Below are 22,178 nucleotides of genomic sequence, written 5' to 3'. Positions count from 1 at the left end.
CTATCTAATCTGAAAAAGTACAAGTAAGGTGTATTTTCCAGTTATTAATATAGCACTTTTTTTCCATTTACAGTTCACGTTAGCGAAGCTATGGGAACAGGTAGCTCTTAAATAAAAACAAAACAAAACATAAGACTTACACTGAAGCATGTCCTTTTACACGAGTTTAAACAGTACTTCTACTTTACCCCCCCCCCCAAAAAAACAGGGAAAATGTATTGACCCCCTCGAATTCCTATATTTTTGCATAATTCACCCACTTTAAAATGTAAATATCAGATAAATATAACCCAAGTGAACTTAAAATGCTGTTATTAAATGATTTGATTTATTAAGGAAAAAAAAAACTTTTCAAAGTTACCTGGTCTTGTGTGAAAAAGTAATTACCCCTTGTTAAATCATGAAATCATTGTGGCTAATCACAATTTTTGGTTAATTTTCACTGATCACAAGTGCGACTGTTTTGTTTATATGTACCCTGCGATTGGCCGGCGACCAGTTCAGGGTGTAACCCACCTCTCGCCCCAAGATAGCTGGGATAGCCTCCAGCACTCCCACAACCCACGTGAGGATAAGTGGTACGGAAAATGGATGGATGGATGGAGACCCAATCCTGATTACCTCCAGACCTGTTCAATTAAGAAATTACTTAAACAGAATCTGTCTCAACAAAATCAAGTCGGACAAAACATCTGAAAAAGCAGCAACAAAATGACAAGATCCAAAGAAATTCCACAACAGTTGAGAAATAAAGTAATTGATGTCGATCAGGACGGTATGGTGGTGACTGGTTAGCACATCTGCCTCACAGTTCTGAGGACCGGGGTTCAAATCCCGGCCCCGCCTTTGTGGCGTTTGCATGTTCTCCCCGTGCCTGCGTGGGTTTTCTCCGGGCACTCCGGTTTCCTACCACATCCCAACAACATGAGTGGTAAGTTGATTGCAGACTCTAAATTGCCCATAGGTGTCAATGTGAGTGCAAATGGTTGTTTGTTTATATGTGCCCTGCGATTGGCTGGCGACCAGTTCAGGGTGTACCCTGCCTCTCCTCCGGAGATAGCTGGGATAGGCTCCAGAACGCCCGCGACCCTAGTGAGGAGAAACTGTACGGAAAATGGATGGATGGATGGATGGATGTCTGTCAGTCTGGAAAGGGTTACAAAAGACATTTCTAAAGCTTGAGGATTCCAGCAGACCATAGGGAAAGCCATTATCCTCACATGGTGAAAACAATGAACAGTGGTGAACCTTCCCAGGAGTGGCTGGGCTACAAAGATTACCCCAAGAGAACAGCATTGCCTCATCCAGGCCACAAAGGAACTCAGGACAACTTCTAAAGGACTGCAGGCCAAAGCAAAAACCACTGCTAACCAAAAAGAACATAAAGACTCGTCTTACTTTTGCAAAAAACATCTAAATTATATGGACGGATGAGATGAAAGTTGAGCTTTTTGGAAGGTGTGTGTCTCGTTACATCTGGCGTAAATGTAGCACATATGACATGACAACAGAGATAAGTGAATATTCAATCATAAAAAAATCAAACATTGTAAAGATGAAACTGTTCAAAAGTCAATATTATTTTATATGTTCGAAAGGGAAAACAGTTCAGGGTGTACCCTGACTCCTACCCGATGATAGCTGGGATAGGCTCCAGCACGCCCGCAACACTAGTGAGATGAAGCGGCTCAGAAAATGGATGGATGTTCTAAAGGGTAACAATGAGTCTTACCTTTTCAAAATCTCAGACAAGCTAATAGATTGCACCACAAAGTGGCGCTTGGAGGTCATATTTAAAAAACTATGTCATGTGTGAAACTACTGCAGAATGGCACATGACCAGAGAGAGCCAATCACAAGCTTCGGCTTTAGAAGGAGCAAGTGTTATGAACAAAATCGGAGCTTTTGCAGGTAATTTTCAAATGTAACTATAATTGTAGTCAGATAATTTTTTTAAAAGCAACTGTAATTTAATTACACATTTTCTCCCAGTAATGTAATGGTTGCAATTGCATAAATTCTGAAATTAAATGATGTAATCTCGTTACATGTAATTCGTCACTCCCCTACACTGTTGGTGACACTGTTGGTAACCCCTGTTGTAAATACAGAGTGTGAGTACGTTTGCTGCCTTTTTCTTTTAGGTTACACTCCCTGTTTGTGTGACAGAGGCCACTCTGTCTCCCCCCAGAGGACTGCAGTGTTCCAAATGTGCAACTCTGCTCCCTCATGACATAATTGGAGGAAAAGTATTCCCGCTTCAGCCTTCCAAGCTCTGGAGAGCAGCTGGTGGCCTCTTGAGCGGTGCAGGACTATGGCACAGGCTGCAGCAAGAACACAAGGAGGCTGAAGAGAAGAGCAAGCAACCTGCAGGATCCAAATTACTAGAGAGGTGAGATTATTATTGTTGGTAAACTATTTTCACCTACTTTCAAGTGGTCCATCTCTGATGCACTTTTTTCCTCCCATGTTTGATTATATAAATATTTAAACTTTAGAAATGACTTAAAACAACTATTTACGTCAATGTGGGGCTGGGCGATACATCGATAATCAACGTTCAACGTGCGCCCCCGCTGAAGTGCACTGCTGCCACTGACAACATGGAGGAGGTAGTTTACAAAAGCAGAGTTTGGGCTCTATTTTAGTGACTAGGATATGTCCAGTGCTGTGCTTGGCATAACTGCGAGGAGGCTGTTTAGACCGGGTGTTTTTAATTTTGTAGATGAGCGCAGCCGGCGTTTTTTAAAAAAGGGGCTGTCTGCGTCTCGTGGGCGGGAACACAGTCCATTAAGTGAGGCGCAATGACAGTTTCGCATGGAGAGCGCGTGCGTGACTGGAGCATTGCCACTTGGCTGGTGTGGCAAAAGACAATGCGATCAAATACAGTATGAGCTGGTGATAACCGCGCACGATTTAAATGTGTCCGCAGTCTTTATGAATCTATCATCATGAATCATGAATCTATCCCCACCCATGCACGATCATTCGTGTAAAATCCTTGAAAGCCCCTCATGTGTCCACGAGGGGGTGCAAACTCCCCATAAAACGGCAATGATTTGCATTTCACGATGCTAATAGAACACCAATTCATTTACCATTTTTACTCCCAGAAATGCTGCCCTGTGCGGCCTCACACATCGCACATGCCAGACACCGCCACTGTAGGCTCCTCTCAAATGCAAAAATGAAAATCCTATTTTAAATGTTACTTTTCAGACCAACATTTAGACATCTGTTTAAAATTTGAAGTGCTTTTTTTTGTGGGTTTTTTAAAAAAATATTTTTTTATGTCCGTCGATCATAAGACAACATTGGGACGAAAAGGCACACACAGAGGTACATTTGTAGAAATAAATAAAACAGAAAGCTCTGTGTTATCCCTCATCACCCAGCTACATCTTCCTTCATTAAATATCAAGTGGACGTGATGAAAGAAAGGAAGCCGGTTATTGACAGCGGGGCAAGCGGAGCAGTAAAAAGCAGACAAGAGGAAGATTCAACGGAGTAAAATGGACATCCAGCATTTAATGGGCAACTATACAGAATCTCTCAGCCTCGACTGATACGATTTGAGGCTTGATGAATCCTTGTGTTGACCCAGTGAGCTTGCAGCCATAAAGCATTCTCCTCCACTTGGCTTCCTACAGTCTGCCGTACCCCGCAACTCCAACAATAACCCCTCTTTTTGGATCCGCTGCGCCTCGCCGGGCCCTTGCCCCAACTTTGAACCCAGTTCCAAAACTCATTTAGCAAGTGTTGGAGGGGTTGGTGCTTTGGAAAGGCATCCTTGTTTGTGGACATGTTGTGGATGTCACGCTAATGGTTACTAATGGATTCTATTAATGGCACCGTCTTGCTTGTTTTGAAAGGACCATGCTGTGCTCGGGCACACTTAACCAGGACGATTGTGGATTGTATGACCACCCAGCTCCCCATTTTATCTGTTTCATTGCTTCACAGCTGATCTCTGGCTTATGTACTGTTTGGACGCCTAGTGGCCTGCATTAGCAAATACACAAACAGGCCCCCGAACCCCCTTTGTAGCGATGTCTCGAAATCATCCTCAAACTATAATGCCATACTCCTGAGCACAATATTGCTTTTACAGCCATATCTTCTGCTCCTCTATTACCACTGTCAGCAACAAATTGAGATGGAGAACAGTTAATAACATGTTCTTAAATCCACCGCTCATAACAACCAGAAGAGAGACACGGAGAAAGTTTTGGGTAAAGTTCAGCGTTTGTGTGACTGTGGACATACACGTTTCTTGACGTGAAATTTTGTTTATGGGAATCTTTTTAAAAGTGAAAAAGAAAAAGATCGGTACCTGTTTCAGTATAAACTCTTTCTGTGTACATCATATACAATGGTCTCCCGCTATTATATAAGTAATGGCTATTCTTGGGGGAACAGGTGAATCCACAGATGACAAGCCACGAATATGCGGGTGTCCACTGTATTTAAAATGCAACGCTGTCAAAGATGACATGTTTTGACATCTGAGAAAGGTGTCTCAGGTTTTTATTTTGAGGTCATCACTTCATGGCAAAGAAATAAAGGGCAACATCAAGGGCAACATCCGTAAATGTTTTTCCAGTAACTTCACACATTATGTTGCTTATATACTGCATACATCTATGGGCTAAATCTAAAGATAAATTCATCAGTTAAAGCTTTTTTACATGTTTTTGTAGGCCAACTTGAAAATTCCTCTCTGTTGTAAAGTTGAACTAATACTAAAGGACAAAGTAAAACTGTAATACTGTTGTTGCAAGCGATAAGGGACCAACAAAGAAGTTATTTTATTTATTATATATTTTTTAGCGGCACGGTGGTTGACTGGTTAGAGCGTCTGCCTCACAGTTCTGAGGACCGGGATTCAACCCCCAGCCCTACCTGTGGGGAGTTTGCATGTTCTCCCCGTGCCTGCGTGGGTTTCCTCCCACATCCCAAAAACATGCATGGTATGTTAATTTAAGTCTCTTCTTGAATTGCCCCGAGGTGTGAATGTAAGTGTGAATGGTTGTTTGTTTATGTGTGCCCTGCGATTGGCTGGCAACCAGTTCAGGGTGTACCCCGCCTCCTGCCCGATGATAGCTGGGATAGGCTCCAGCGACCCTAGAGAGGATAAGCGGCTCAGAAAATGGATGCATATATTTTTTAAATGAATCGGCCGATTAATCGATTATCGGAAATGTTTAATGCCAAATATTAACCCAAAAAATTATTGATCTGGCCCTAATATTTATGTCTCTGGTGGTGTCTGATTACCTCGGGGTGTTCATAGGGAACACGAGGTAAATTATTCTACATCTCATGATGTCTTCAGACAAGTTTGATTTTTTTTTCACATCTTGCATAACTATAAATGAAATACTGTCCATATGATGTCGTCCAGACTGTCCGACATGTTACCGTCCTCGTCTTGACAGCAGGTTGATGTCATGTCCTGCGGTCATGGTCTCTCTCGCTTTTACATAGTGAACAAGCAGCACAGTGTATTATGTCACTACATGTCCTTTATACCAGAAAGTGTCACTTCCTTTTTACCCTCCCAGTGGAGCAGTTACTCATTCCTCCATTAACACTCACATTGACTCCTTGAGTTAGTCACGCCCATTGGAGATGGTAAAAACTTTACTTTATATCCACTCCCTCATAAATTTCCCTTTTTTCTATGCTGAAGTTGATGTTGTGTAAAATCTGAATGATGAAATTATACATACCTCAGCTAATACTAAGAACACGTCAGTAGCAAATATACTGCTACTGCTGGCTGAATTATTCATAGTCAATTAGAGCAGAAAACCTGGGGGCTGTCTCCATGGCACAAGTGCATTTTAAATGATTTATTTCAGGAGTTATGCAAAAGGAGACATTTCTTAATTGTTGTTTACTGCTAACTATTCCAGTGCTTGTTATTGTTACGCTGTCTTGATTAATCCAAAAATGACAAATTTGAAAATTCGAGATGCTTCCATGGTCTCAAGCTCATCCAATGTCACGCCTCGTCCAGTGAAAATGAGAAGCATTGTTCAACATAAATGACTACACAACAATTCAATATTTATTTTTTTAATTTATTGGGAGTTTATCCTTGTTTATTTAATAAAGTATAGCATCTATTTTAATCACTAGTGTTAATGCATTTGCCACATTTGTGTTTCTGCTTTGTTGGTTGGCTCAGTTTTCAGTAGGGATTTTTTTCCAGTGTTCTTTTTAAGGACAGAGTACTTTGGTTTCCTCCCACATCCCAAAAACATCCATGGTAGGTTAATTGAAGACTTTAAATTGTCTAGGTGTGAATGTGAGTGTGAATGGTTGTTTGTTCATATGTGCCCTGCGATTGGCTGGCGACCAGTTCAGGGTGTACCCCGCCTCTCGCACAGAGTCAGATGGGATATGCTCCAGCACGCCCGTGACCCTTGTGAGGATAAGTGGTACGGAAAATGAATAAATGTGTCTTATCCTGGTGCAACACGCACACTTTTCTCACTCTGATCAATGTCACCCCACTGCCCCAACATGAAAATGTTACGTTAAGAGGCATCACACTTGTGGGGGATGTGTTACAATGAACACACTATTCCTGGTGAAAGGGTTTAACACTCACACTTTTCCCACTGTTACTGTATATCACCCACGCATCCATCTAAAAATGTTACATTCAGGGTCACCCACACTTTTCCCACCCACCACCAAAACTAAAAAATGTTACGGTCAGTGTTTTCACAATGTGGAGATGTGGCTATTTCCACACCCACACGTTCCCATATGAAAGGGTTAAACGCTCACACTTTTCCCACTGTTTTCAAGGTCACCCACCCACCCCCAACTCTACTGTAAAATGTTACGTTGAGGGGCCTCACACCTGTGGGGGATGTGAATGTGGCACCACTCACACTATTACTAGAGAGAGGGTTCAGCACCCACACATTTCCCACTGTTATCAGTATCACCCACCTCCCCAGGGGCATCGGACCCACAGGGGATGTGTTTCAACACCCACACTGTTCTTGGTAAAAGGCATCAATACCCTGCTATCAATATCACCCAACTTGAAAAAGTGGGGGTGTCACCACCAAGGTTTAACACCCACACTTTTCCTACTGTTATCAATATTACACCACAACTTGAAAGTGTTACGTTCAGGGGCATTGCATCCGCGGGGGAAGTTAGTGTTTCAATACCCACACTATTTCTGGTGAAAAGATTAATCATCCACACTTGTCCCTGTGAAAGGGATCAACACCCACACTTTTCCGCTCTTATCAATGTCATCCACCCCGCTACCTTGAAAATGTGACGGTAAGGGGCATCAGACCAGCAAGAGTTTGTGTGTTTCAACATCCACACTATTTCTGGTGAAAAGGTTCAACACCCACAATTTTTCCACCTTTCCTGCTCCCCCAACTCAAATAAATCTGGGGTTTCACAGCTGTGGGGGATTGTAGTTGTACTTTTTGTTCTTTTTTTAAGTGTGTGACAAAAAGGGAAAAGGAGTGACTAAATAGCTCAGGTCACTCACTGGCATGGCATGACAAGTTAAAATAGTAACGTACATTCTTGAGTGACACGACTCGTCATCTGACACTGTTACTCTTATTTTGATTTCATCGGCGTTTTCGTCTCATGCATGTCGGTGGTTAACCACGCCACCGTGTCATTGACATTCACGGAAAACCTTGAAATCTTTTCTCCTGGTGTGCGGCATGCCGGGCTACACTGGATAACAATATATTATACAATGTAATTATATAAGCCCATTTTTGCTTCATATTTTTTAATGACTGTTTTTGTCGTCTTTTCCAACTACCAGGCCAAAATGTATAAAAGGCCGCTTGTCTCCCTCATCCTGGGTCGGTCATTCACTGCATTGATGGCACTGCCGTTGCTTAATTTTTGTGTTAATTATTCTGTGGCAAAAGTGCGGCTTGCTGACGTTGTCGTTTCTTTTTTCTTTTGAACTGTGAATAGGGACTCGTTTTAGTCTGGGCCAAGAGGTTGTACGTCACTGTGGATGTTTTAGGTCATCCGCATGAACTTAGGTGCACGCCCCGAGATATGTGTGATGTTTTTGAAGCTTTAAAGGAGACATTGTTTTATTTATAAATAAAACTTTGACATACGGTGTACTGTATTTGGTACGTTTTTGTAGTTGTACATTGAGTTTGAATCATCATCTTACTGTACGTGATATCAGCTTGTCATCAGTGCATTTTTTTTTAACATTACTATGGCACCCCAGACACGACATGGGGATTTTTTTTCAATGTTTTTATTTTAGCAACAATATACACATAACGAGCGCAAAAAAGCTAATTTGTAGCCACAAAGTAGGTATAATGTGCATGTGCACAAAATACACATTTACAATATTAATATCATTCCTGGACAGTTGGGTAAGCAAATTGTGTACAGCTTCTCTATAATCGTTAATGTAGAGGACATTGCATACTGCAGTTTGTAACGAAGGTGCTCTCCATTTGCCTCCATAGATGTCCAAGTTGTTCATGGGCATGATATTCAATTTGATGTGCACGTTATACCTATTTTGTGACCAAAACTATGGTCATAATTCCAGTGTCATATCTGGGGCTCCGTACAACAACATCAATATAATCAAATAACCATAAACATCGGTAAAGACTGTGCAAGTCAGATCAGATGATGGTGGTAAGAGAAAGAGAATATCAACTGGAAGTTACCACATACTTTGGCGTTAAACTGTTTTTCCCCATTTCAGTTTTACAGATTTTTTTGGGGTGTGGCTAAAACGGCACCCAGTGATTCACTTGAACGTCCGAAATGAATCTCTCCTCCCCCACTATACAAGATTGCCTTTGTTCGATCCGGCACAATTGTGAGGAGCAGTTAGCAAGCCAACTATGCCTTCACACCGAAAATGCACCTTCCCTTCGGACAGTCCGCTAGCGTGGCCACTTTAGAGCGCCTTGTTGTCGGCTCTGAGTGCCTGCACGTAATGGAGCGAAAGGCGGAGGAGAAAGAAGGGGGAAATAATTGTGAAATAAATGTGTTTTGAGTGCTGCTTTAGAGTGATTTGTTGTCGTGGTGTGAAAAAAATCACACAACGACCCGTTGGGATATATTCCATCCACTGGAGGCTTTAAGCAACTATTTTCACGGCCCCAACATGTATAGTCTAGGCATAAGAAAGATGCTAGAACGAAGTAGCATCCATTTTTCAGCAGGGCGTGTTTTCACGCATTCAGCAGACACGCCTACGGTGTTTGAAAGCAGTCGACAACGGCTTGATTTTTCACGATTTTGAAGCCTCATTTTGGCAATTTTTTAATCATTCAAATTTGGCATGGTTGTTAACAACACTCTTTGTGGTATATCAAGTTTACAATATAAATTTACTTTCACTTTCCAGGGACTTTAAGGCAGCAGACTCGCATTCTAAGTAGAAAAGGTTCCAGTAGTGTCCAAGTAGTTTTGTCCAGTACTAGCGGAGTGTTTCAGTACTACAATAATCGTAAACGATTGCTTGTTGCTACAAAAATGATTGCATGTAGCCACATGGACTGAGCAGGTTTTACTGTATGTCGGTAGGTTTCTACTTCCTTTTTTTTTTGGTCGCATTGCTCTTTACTTTATATGATTCTCAGCCTGCGATGTTCAGCATTGCCATTTTCTGACCCCCTCAAGCAGCTATTTTTAAAAAAAAGTCATAGTTTACAACAACTCTAGCAACTTTAGACTCCATCTCAACCCCTCTTGTATTTGGCTTATAGACCAGCCTTCATGGTAATGATGATTTTCTTTTTAGAAAGTTAAATTCGGTTCAGTAGACACCTTATTGATCTTAAGGAAAAATCTGAATTTCCCATCAGTACACCCAGCAAAGTCATACTTAAGTTTAAAAAATATATACATTATATTAAAGCCAAAACAAATAGTTGCACTGCCGGAATGTTTTACTCCTTGAGTTGGTCCGAAATGAAACATGAAGCTTTTAATCTTCAATTTCATGTAAGCCACTCATCCAGTTTGCTGCTCATTTCCCATATTGCCCTCCATCTGATGGCTATACTTAAGCCCCTCTCCATACATGACAGATCACCGTTTCGCTTTCTCAATGCCATTTTAGGAGCACTGAAGGGCTTTTTGTGCATCTTAAACCTGGGTGGCAAATGCTGGCATGTTGACATGCTACTTGGCATTTTGGAGCTGTGTTTATGGCCTTGGACCCCAGAGTCAGAACACACACACACGCACACACGCACGCACACAAACTCTCTCATTCGCTTCCTTATGCCAGCAGCAGTAATGGGTGGTGGGTCTTGGCCAAAGGGGATCTTGCATCAATAAATAGTGATGCAGCTTGACGCCCCTGCCTGAACACAAACAGAAGGAGAGAGAGAAGCCTTATGTAGTGTGTTAAGGCCTAGAAGTCTGACCAAAACCAGAGTGCATGCTCGGTTTAGTAGGTGAAGCTATTGTCTACTCTTTGTCTTTATTGAAGCCGTTTAGGTTAATCTGTTCTTCTATAGGACAGCACAGTGAGTAGTGGTTAGCATATGTGCCGCGCAGTTGAGAAGTTCTGGATTTGAATCTTGGCTCAAAGCCTTCCTGTGTTGAGTTTGAATGTTCTCCCTGTGCTTTGGGTGGATTTTCTCCAGGTATTGCGGTTTCCTCCCACATCTCAATAACATGTTAATGGTTGTTTGTCAGTATATGGCTTGCGATTAGCTGGCAACCAGTCTACGATGTACAGTGGGACCCCCGCATAGTCACGGTTGGGCATTCGCAAATTCAACTATTTGTAGATTTTTTTTTTTTAACCTATACTGGCTTATTCATGGAAACCCCTACTTATTTTTTTTTTTTTTTTACCCGATCCCCTGCTTATTCAGTTTTTTTGATCCGATCCCCCCCCCCCCCCCAGATTTGTTATTTATTTATTCATTTAGTGATTTTCGTGCATGGCGGTCAGGCTCGGTCCCTATACTGTAGCAGGGGTCTACTATAGCCTGAAGTTAGCTTAGGTTTCCTGAGGTTTGAACTTGTCCACATGTGAATGTGAGTGTGAACCGTTGTTACTATATATGTGGCATATGATTGGCTGGTGACCAGTCTAGGGTCTCCCTTGATTCTCTCACCAAAAGTCTATCTATCCATTTTCTGTACTACTTATCATTGGGGTCATGGCTGAGCTGGAGCCGATCGCAGCTGACATTTGGCAAGAATCAGGTACACCCTGAACTGGTCTCTAAATGACGACACATTGACAATAAACGATTATGATTTCAGTACTCTGTTAGAATAGGTTAGTGATAGACTAATTTGAGTTATGGCGCTATCGTAGGAACGGAACTTGAACACTTGTAATTGTATAAATTAGAGGTCTACTCCCTTCCCCAGATTAATACACATGCCATCAAACTCAGTGGCCCAAGTAAATGGTAACTGCGTTAACTTGCAGATGTCTAAATTGGAATTTTTCTTTTTTCGTCAGACATTCTGTCAGGTGCTGCACCAGCTCAGGAAATGTGTAGAAAGAAAACAAAGAACCCCACCGCCCCCCAAAAAAAGAATTTTATTCAGAACAGTGATCCATGACAGGTGGTTTTGAATTATTCATATGACGTCTGAGGAGCCAAGCAGGGATGTGTTGGTTTTTATCCCAGGGATTTTTTTAGTGTCAGAAAAACAAAACTACAGAATTGAGATGGTTTGCACTGGCGTTTTGTTAAAAAAAACAAAACCAAAAAACCCCAAAAAGTACACATGTGGCTCTGGTGTTAGCACATGCATCCAGGATGAATGCTTGTCCAATACAGTACTCATAAATATTGTAGTACTTTAGTGCTTCCTTCATACTGAGTGGCACATCTATTTTTGGCTGGCTAGCGTAGATAACTAAAGTATTGGCTAAAACACCTGCATTATTATGTATTATTATAATTATATTAAGGAATTTAATGAGTCATTCCATGAGTGTTGATATATATATCCTAACAGCACTTGGACTTTTAACTTTACATATTGTTAGCCTGATAACATAATTGCCTGTCATATTTGAACATTTTCAGGACAGAAAGAAAAAAACTCACAAAGTGAACAAGCAAGAGGAGCGCAGTTGCCGTGATTCAACCTTTACACATTACCGTGACCTGGATCACTGAGAATCTAAACTGACATAGAGAAAAAAAACAAAAAAATTTTTAGCAAACACAAGGGTATTTTTTAATTGATATTGTAACAGTATGTTAAAAACAACTTTTTTTTCCAATCAAGCTGTTAGGCTTACTACGTCACTCTGCCTCACAGGTGTCCTAAACTAGCGCTTCTCAACTGTTGTTCTCCCAAGACCCACAAAAGTCATGACACATTTTTACAGAAGATAAAAACAATAAAGATTTTATTTTCAGTTAAAAATAACCTCTGAAAACACATGTACAGTACATTATATTTTTAAGCGTTGTTTCAAATGAGTTTGCTGTACCACCAAAAGCATATTGCTAGCCATAACCTCCGCTAGCCAGAGGCTGAGCTGTACGTGAACCTGTTTGTCTTCACTGTTATGCACGTTTGTCTTTACCATGATGCAAGTTTTCAGGTTACATTTGCATTGAACTGCCTACTTAGTGTAGACCGATTTACAGCATCTCTTGATTTTCTTTACTATTATGGCATAAAGTTTTTAATCATCAATATCTTTTTGAGAATGGGACTTCAAGAATGGAATCAGCATGAGAGACATTTATACATTCTGTATAAAACCAACCCAGCATAAAAAAAAATGCAAAATTAGAAAAAAATTTTTTTACTTAATATATATATTATTAAGTTTAATATATTATTATTATATTATTAAATAATAGTTATATTATTAAATATATATTTATATATATATTAATTGAATTATATGAAATGACCCATATGCATGGTATAAATAGAGAATATGTTGCAGTAGTTGTGAGAAAAAAATGGCAGAGTTTATGGAGTGAATCCTGAATGTAAAAAAGCCACTGACTTTCAACTTGATAGGTATATTTATAGTTATATATGACTTATAGTTTGAGGTGACACAAAAGCAAAACATATTAGCGTCAAAGTCACTGTTCTCCTTGACATGTTTCTTTTCACAAAAATCTTTTTTCCTCTTTATGATCAGAACCATTATGATTGGGTGAAACCAACCCATGTTCTATTGCTCATTACTAAAAAAACAGGAAAAAGTACAAAAAAAATTGTACTGGTGAAAGAGGAGACTCTACTCTTTCTTTTGGTAGGTTCAGTGCTTACAGTACATGATATTGTCACAGAACACAGTATTCTGTGGGTCTTGAAAGATCAGTCAAAATGCTCTTAATTAAATGGCTGACAATATGTGGAACTGCTTTGTTAAGTACAACATCAAAATGAAAAACTGAAACTGTTTTATACTTCGGGCTACTGCATCTTGAGTAGTTTTATTCTTAGTCATTGACATTTTGTCGTTGTTTCTCTAATGTCACTCCTGTTTTTTTTCCTGCCATTTAAAACAAATCTTTTTTGTTTTAGTCAGTAACTGTAATAAAACGTAACAGTGGGAGCTTCTTAAAAGGCCACAGTTCTGGATTAGAAGAATGGCTAATGAAAAAGAAGACGCTTAACCCCTTATGGCCCATTTTCCACTTCCAGGCACTGCTTTGAAACTCCTTTTTTACTCTGAATATGAAGAACGTTTTATACCATTCCTTCCATCTACTTGCAATCCAATTTTGTACATCAAATATTGGTATTGTTTCATGAATCTCAGCTAAATTCTCTTCAGTTGGTAGATGGAAGGCGAATAAAGGCGATGAATCCAACTAAACAGAGCCCCTTTTTGAGCACAAGGGAAGCTGTTGTTGACTAGGACAGATTACAGCCCCATTATTGTTTCTCCTCTCTGTCTCCCTCTTGCTCTTTCTAAGATTTCAACAGTATTCCATTCAAGTAATTCAAGTGCGAGCAGACACAAAAGTGTAAGGTAGCATTTGGAAGAATTTATTAAGCCTTATTTAAATTTCAAGCTTGATAAATGCCTTTCATGCTGAGAGTATTGGTTTTATGGACTATGACAGAATGCTTTGCGGGCCCAACTGTTTTTATGTCATTATTGAAGCTTTCGCTGCTCAAGTGATTCCGTTATGTGGTTTATTTTTAAATAAAATAAATTACACATTTGGCATTTAAAATTTTGATTGCATTTAAAAATAACTGATAGTCTAATAATCGTGTCATTTTTTTTGTGCCTTTGGCTGTGGTTTGCACTCCAGTTTGTGTGCTGTTTCTTTGTGGAGGAGAAACGTGTAATTACCGCTTAACAGCTTTACAACGGTAGCAATTGTGAATGACTAACTTCAAATTTAGGCCTACGACACTTGAGACATTCTGCTGTAGTTGTTGAGTTGATGTGACACCATGCACCGTGTACTGTACATGGTATTGAATAGCAGACCATCGGCTTTGTCATTTGAGTCATTCTGTCAGCTCGCAGACTTGTCCAGATGTCCGTTGCAATAGATATGGAGATTAAGAACACGCAAGACCTCCATGATTAACCCATGAGGATTCACATCTGCTGCGAAGATTACGGAATTAGTAAAAGGCAAGGGGTCAAGTTTGCTTTAACACATTGTCCATGCACACTTCTATACGGACTGTTTTAAGTGGATTTGGTAGTACGCAGTCACATTCAAATTAACTGTAAAATGTTTTTTTTTTAATCGTGCCCTGCACATTGATCCGATTGCATGTTAAATAAATACAATTCAAAAGATTTATTGACACTACATTGAACACTGGAAAGATAGCATTTGTTGCCTGTCCCCACTTCCTATAAGAGACTTTACCATGAAATATAATCATTTAAATAAATATGTCTATATTTTTGACATTTGTGTACACCTTATCTCAACGACACCTTAGGTTTATCTTTAACAATAAAACAAAATATTTAGTTTATATTTACATTTTAGTCATGTCACTGTTTTCTTTTTTACTTAGTCCCGTTACCCGAACACATTAACCTCTCTGAAAAATGTGGAATAATCCACAAGTCACAGGCTGTGTTGCCACAGTTACCATGAAAAAGTTACTTGGTTACTTTACTGATTACTTGCTTTTAAAAGTAATCCTTGTGATTTTGGTTTTCATGCCGTCCACAAACATGGAATGTGCCGATACTTTACCCCGACTAGCTTTGCGTCATGGAAGGCACGCATCTCAAAGGGGCATGTCTTATCTACCGATTCATATCCATGCGTGGGACATTCTCTATAAGCTTGAATGTAACTGAGCGACTTTCTTCAAAATGTTTCTTCAAAATTGATGTTGTGTTTTTGAAGCTATAGAATAATTTTTCGACAGCACAGAGTGTACAACCAACCTTAATAATTTAATCTTTAGCTAACACAAACCCAAAATTGTGACAGCTAGAAAACACTAGCCTCTCCCCTTTCTCCATTGTTGACTGACTACTTGCATGCGGGAGTTGTCCACGTGTTGAAAACGTGACGGCGCATACATGACGTCACCCTCCCAGGCGGGAGAACGTGGTCTCCCAGAATGCCTCACGGCTTTGTTTGTAAATATTTTGCCTTTGTTTCATAATATATAGTTGTTTTTTAATGTGCCTTTTAGTTAGGAATAGTTAAGAATAGTGTTTTATTACTCGTTTGTAAAACAAAGACTGTAAGTCGGTCTCAATTTATGACATGGACTGAAGTGAATGTGTCTTGTTCCAGGACATGCCTCATGTTACTCTCTCCTGCAAGCTTGTGGCAATTGTCTATTATTGCCTAAGTTGAAGTAATATTTCACATCAACATTGTTGAAGTACATTCTATTTTCAATATTAGTCACGCAAAATGGTAATTTACAAGTGACTTTAATCTCAGTACTATTTTCTAAGCAGTAACGCGTTATATAGCTCATTATCTCAAAACGTAAAAAAAAAAAAATGTAACGTGTTCTGGCAATACTGGTCACATGGTCAACGTGAAGTTGCATCGTTTAGGTCATCTGCAAGTCACGGGAAGGCCAAAAGTAAGTTCACTCATTTCCCTCCCTGTGTATTCAGTGATATTTCAAATATGACTTGGCCAGTTAAAATCTCAGCACCATCTTGTTACCTAAATTTTGGGGGGATTTTATTTCTTTGTATTTAAAATAATTTTTAATTCAATCACTGTAATGCGCTTATATTGTAAACATGCTAGTTGCATGAATGCCATGTTTCATCCATCCATCCATTTTTAACACCGCTTATCCTGGTTAGGGTCACGGGGCGCTGGAGCCTATCCCAGCTGACTTCGGGCGAAAGGCGGACTACACCTTGAACTGGTCACCAGTCAGTCGCAGGGCACATATAGACACGGACAACCATTCGCACTCACATTCGCACCGTCACTGAGTGGGAACTGAACCCACACTGCCCACACCAAAGTCAGACCAGTGCACCACAACACCGCCATTTTTCATGTGTTTGCTAATTCTAGCTTAAAAACTCACTTCTGTTTCTTTCAGTCTTGTTTGTGAAATTAGTACAAAAGTCAGTACAAAAAACAATGATTTAAAAACTCTAGTTGCCTAAGATTGTGCAATACACATTATGAGTAGTTCAATATGTCTGTTATCAGATTTAGAAGTCAAAAAAAGATAAAACTCAAAGTTTATTTTGAGAGCGTTACAACAAGCAAATGGCACCATTTTGGTGGAATGGCCTGTGTTTTTTTCCGGATTAGATGGAGAATTTTGCATCCATCAGAAACTGGTGGTTTCATTCGCTACATAACATTCTTGGAGTAAACAATATCAAACATTTATCTTAAATAAGCACATGAATGGGGAGTGTCTTGCTTTTCCTAATCTGTTGCCGTGGTCATTAATGCTCCCGTTCCTCCATGTCGCTGCTGTCCCTGTTTTTTCCCCACCTTTTAAAGATCACAAAATCTCAATTAGTGAAGATCCTAACCACGGTTGATTTTACATCTCTTTTTTTGTTGTTGTTGTTGTTGTCATCAACAGAGGTTGAAAAAGGTAACAACCCTATTTTGACAAAGTAAAGAGTACAAAGTAAAAATATCAATTTTCATATGTAACAGCGTAAAAGTAAAAAGTCATTAGAAAAATAAATATGCAAGTGCAGATAACGGAAAAATCAATTTACTGTAAGTATAATCGTTTGTTGCTCCCCACCACTAGATTTAAGATAAAGGAAAAAAACACAGGCAACATTATTGGGTAGGTATTGGGGTATTTCTTTGTATATTGGGCTCCAACTTGTGCTGCAACATGCACTTTCCATCTGTATTGGAGATGCGTACAACAGGGGGATGAGCCCGGTCAGGTGGGTCTGCGATGATGTAATCCATTGCTTCTATAACCAAAAACAAAATCCAAAGTTCCCAGCAGTTGCACAATCTAGTTGAGCTGAGGCTTAGTGCACCCTGGGTCTCCGGAGGCAGAATGAACTTTTCCAGGCACTAATCTGTGTGCACACCATGAAATTGAGGTCTAAAAATGGACCCGTGAAGGACCCATGTAGGTATTGTGGTCACAAATGACAAAATGTGACAAAACCAACCACGTAAATATACAACATATTGGGTGCACCTTTTGAACCCCCTGAATGTGATTTACTGCCAATGAGATTTTGTTGATCGCTGTGTGATCGGAATGTTAAATCCAATGTAATTTCGCATACAATCCATCTGAAAAGCTGATTGATCATAAAACCATCATCCTACGGAAGAATAAATCCGTGTGAGAGTTGAACTTTCAGCATATGGAAACATTTCAAAACCTTTAGGTATAAGTTACATTTTAAGATAGTTAATTACCAATTACAAGTGGAAGTCTAACTGCAAAAATTATTATTTTTTTGCTATTTGTTTGGCTGTTAGTCATTACCATTTTCCTCTTTGGTTCATTTTTACTTGTCAGAGGGTAAACCATTTAACATTGATAATATATATTTAATATCTTTATATTCTCTTTTATTATTTTTTTGACTGTGTTTTACAATATATTGCGACTTTATTAAAAATAATGGGCAAATGTGTTTTGAGATACTAGTGTTTTGAGATAAGAGCATGGTCATGGAACAAATTAAACTTGTATCTCAAGGCACCACTGTCACCCAAAAAGCATAAGGTCTTCTTTAATAATATGTGAGTTCACGCACTGATCATCAGCTGTGTTTATTTATGGATTCAACTGTATGCTTCTCGCCATGTCTTTCCAGTGTGGCCATTTTTCAACTTCTTCTCACAGGTCTTCTGTGCTCTTTCTGGTATTTTGAAAACCACCCCACACGAATTATTACAAGCACAAATCCACCGACTCCTGTTACAAAGCTCTACAATAGATGTGCTAACACTAGCCAAACGTACTGGTCTTTAGTTCTCAACTGGGCTCAAGCTTGAAGTTCCAATTACCTTGTATGAGTAGGCCTTAAGATACCAGCCAGTGAGCCTATTCATGTGGTAAAGTTTGGACTTAGCGATTATTGAAACCTAAGTTTTTCTGATTTTATAAGTCCCAATCAGCCAATGGAAATTATGCTTAATGTTTCATATAGAGTAGCTCTCCCTGAGCCTTCTACCGAGTATAGGTTGCTACCACACTCATTGGCTGCCAATGGCAAAACTCCTGTGGTTTTACTTGGCGTGTTGTCAGGGTGAATATGTGCAATTTCAAGTCCTTCTTCTGGAAAGGGCTGTCTGCCTAATAAACACCCCTTACATAAATAGACGTTTTTAAAAATGCCATTCATTAGAGTAGTTTAATGGTAAAAAGGTAGCACGCAATGCTCGGCATTTTAGTTGCAAATTAATAAGAAGCGTTAATAACACACAAGTCATTTTTCATTCATTCAGGTTTTATTTGGATATCACCGCTGCTATTTTACCAGGTTACATTTCTGTACTTTAGCTGCTGTGGAGCTGAGAAAACCGACGATAATAGACAATAGATCGCTGCTGCCAAAACATGTAGCGTGAACGTGGTAGCGTTATTAGTCAAATTCGTATGAAACCAAGGTTTGTCATCCTCCCACATTTGCAATTTCCCAGATGTCATAACACGGCAATCTCATTACTGCAGCTCTCAGACACAGTGGTTTATCACAGGAAAACACTACCGTACGGTAAAGATTTGAATCTTGTGTTAGCCAGATAAATGAGCATGTCGGTTTTCCTTGAATCAAAAGTACTTACTTTGCTTTGGTCCAGTAAGACAATCATAACCCAGATTCTCACCACTCTAACATTACCTCTAACCTCATAATCCTAATACTAATAGTCTTAATGTTTTTCAGTCATCATAGTACAGTGGTGCCTTGCGATACGAGTGAACTGACTTATGTGTTTTTTGAGATGCGAGCTGTCGTTCTGACAGTGTTTTTTTGCTTTTGCTTGTGAGCAAGTTTGACAAATGAGTACTGTATGGTGGCAGTAAACTCAACTCACGAAACAACAAGCAGCAGTTTGGCAGATAATAAATGAAAAAATATTTAAAAAACAGGCTTCAAGCTGTTTAAAGCCACTCCCAGTTGAATTTGACTTTTAAACTAAGCATAAAACAAAGAATTACACGTGTATTTCAAACGGGGACGTACCCACTGTTAGCTTAATGCTGAACATAATGAGAAACGCTATAAACAGGCTAACAAATAGAATCTGTATGGCGGTGTCATAATGCTTGTCGAGTGTTGCGGCATAATGTGTGGGTTAGAATATATATTAGATCGAGAAATGTATGCCTCAATTGTTATTTGGATAATAAATTAATTACTTATTTTTCTATGTTTTGTATTTTTCACAACTTGGACTGTTCTCGTATGTCATCGAACGAGACTTTGAATGGAACCAACTTTTTCCTCGGACTGATGTCTTTTGGTTCATTTTGGATTGGATTGAAATGCTTTATCCCATTTATGAGTGAGTAGATATTTCACAAACAGTTCCTTTTTTGTGATCATTGTTTTTATTTTTTATGATTCAAAGCTTGTAAGCCTTTGCCAACTTGTATTCATTAAAGCCTTTTTCTAATTATAGAAAAATGTACCTTCCTGGCGTTTCATCGGCGGCTGTTAGAACCTGGGGCGGCTGTTAGAACCTGGGCGAATCTTCCTCAACACCGGCTTAAGCAAGCTCCCATCACCGTTTACGGTCCATTGTCTAATATGCAAAGATTACGGGGAGCTTTAACCCTTTAAATGGAGAGCAGGTCAGGACTCCTTTAGTACCATAGGTGCAGGGACAATATAGTCACAGGCATATATTCTTTATCCTCTGCGAGAAACGAGTAATATTAATGTAGATTACTGAGTCCCGTAAAGTAGTTGTGAAACTTTTATTCGTTTGTTTCTGCATGGCTGTATCATATTGCCCCCCCCCTCCCCAGTGGCCAAGTCGTGCACACCAGAAGGAGCGGCATTGAATTAATTATGATGCACAAATTGTTTAATTCTTTACATTCTGCTTAAATTATGTTGTTACTGTACTGTACTTTTCATGAAGTAAAATATTGTGGAGTGCTATTTTTCATATCAAAACCACATTAGATGTTTTTTGTTGGATTTTTTAAGGGAGGCTGGAACACATTGCCATTTCTATTCATTTTTAATGGGGAAAGATGATTTGAAATTAATTTATGAGCGTGGTCACGGAACGAATGAAAAGTGTATCTCAAGGCACTAATTTAAATTGTTAACACGCAGTTCATTTTGTATACAGATTGTTTAGTTAGTGCATCTGGATTGGTATTGCTGATACTCCAAAACTGAGGTAATGTGTTTTTCCTTTAGAATTAGTGGATAAATATAGAAAGCCGTGATTTTTAGTTCGCACCAATGTATCTTCTCTTTGTCACCCGGGCTCTCCTTTCCCCCCCAAAAAAGTACAGAGATTGTCTTGTGTCGGCATCTATCAGGCTCATTGTCATTCTCACATGATTGCACCGGGGGGCCAACACCCTAATGAGCGTCCGTGCAATGACAAGCCGCACACCAAGCACTTCTCGCATGGAAATGCAATTGTAAGATGTTGACACACATCGTGTAATACACGCGAACATTGGGCCATCCGTGGGAATGTTTATTTGACCCGACAAAGATGCATTCTCACAGAAACGCGTTGACTGAATGAGCGAGCGCATGGTGGACGGATGCCAGAGCGCTTCAGGAAGGTGCAGCAGCTTGATACAAATAAAGAAAATGTTTTTTTTTAACCTGGTAAAGCAGGGAACACACATGAAGATTTTCAACATCTTAGGCCCGATACACACATAAAAATAATCGGCCTGTGTTTGTCACGATTTGGCCCTTTCCCGACCAAGGACGTCAAAAGCCAGAGTATTTTACGTCTTATAAGATTATCCTTCGGTCTGATGTGTGTTAAGAGTGGATTCGTCCTGATTATAGGCTCTGAAACGGGTCGGGGCCGACAAGCTTAAATATTAAACGCGTTCAATATTTACGCACAAAAGGCTTTAAAGGTCACATATTTTGACTATTTAGACCTCCATAGAGTGACTGTCTAACATGATCCCAAAAAAACATCCATACCGCTTATCCTCACAAGGGTCGCAGGTGTGCTGGAGCCTATCCCAGCTGACTCTGGGCGAGAGGCGAGGTACACCCTGAACTGGTCGCCAGCCAATCGCAGGGCACATATAAACAAACAGCCATTTGCACTCACGTCACACCTACAGGGAATTTAGAGTTTTCAATGAAACTACCACACACGTTTTTGGGATGTGGGAGGAAACTAGAGTACCCGGAGAAAACCCACGCAGGTACGGGGAGAACATGGAAACTCCACACAGGTGAGGCTGGATTTGAACACGGTTCCTCAGAACTGTGAGGCAGATGTGCTAACCAATGCCCCCCCCCCCCAAAAAAAACAACAACAAAAATATTTGTCTTGTTTTTCAATAAAAAAATTATCACTCTATAGTATAAATATATTGATATACTGTACATGGAGACTCTCAGCTTCTCAGCAAGCCTCAGTATTATTAGTCATTCTTGATAGAGGATAAAGAACATCTGCCTGTGAGTATTGTTATACAGTCCCCTCCAAAAGTATTGGAACGGCAAGGTCAATTCCTTTGTTTTTGTTGTATACAAAAGACTTTTGGGTTTCAGATTAAAAGATGAATATGAGACA

At 39.7% G+C, this 22,178-nt stretch overlaps 1 protein-coding gene across 4 annotated transcripts in view; it reads left to right on the top strand.

The window, feature by feature from the left end:
• hdac4 (histone deacetylase 4) overlaps positions 1-22,178 on the top strand; it is a 143,313-nt gene that overhangs the window by 487 nt on the left and 120,648 nt on the right. For 3 of the 4 annotated variants that reach the window (XM_061691208.1, XM_061691206.1, XM_061691205.1), the window contains exons 2-3: positions 2,145-2,392; positions 4,831-4,970. In XM_061691208.1, coding sequence (XP_061547192.1) covers positions 4,964-4,970 — 7 coding nt within the window. In that variant the 5' untranslated portion in view covers positions 2,145-2,392; positions 4,831-4,963. The remainder of the gene's footprint in view (positions 1-2,144; positions 2,393-4,830; positions 4,971-22,178) is intronic. The other variant, XM_061691209.1, reaches the window with a different exon arrangement.

The sequence above is a fragment of the Phycodurus eques genome, chromosome 12, assembly GCF_024500275.1.
Source record: "Phycodurus eques isolate BA_2022a chromosome 12, UOR_Pequ_1.1, whole genome shotgun sequence".
NCBI classification, from domain to species: domain Eukaryota; kingdom Metazoa; phylum Chordata; class Actinopteri; order Syngnathiformes; family Syngnathidae; genus Phycodurus; species Phycodurus eques.
The sequence above is the reverse complement of the archived record's forward strand: the minus strand, read 5'-3'. Positions and strand labels throughout refer to the sequence as shown.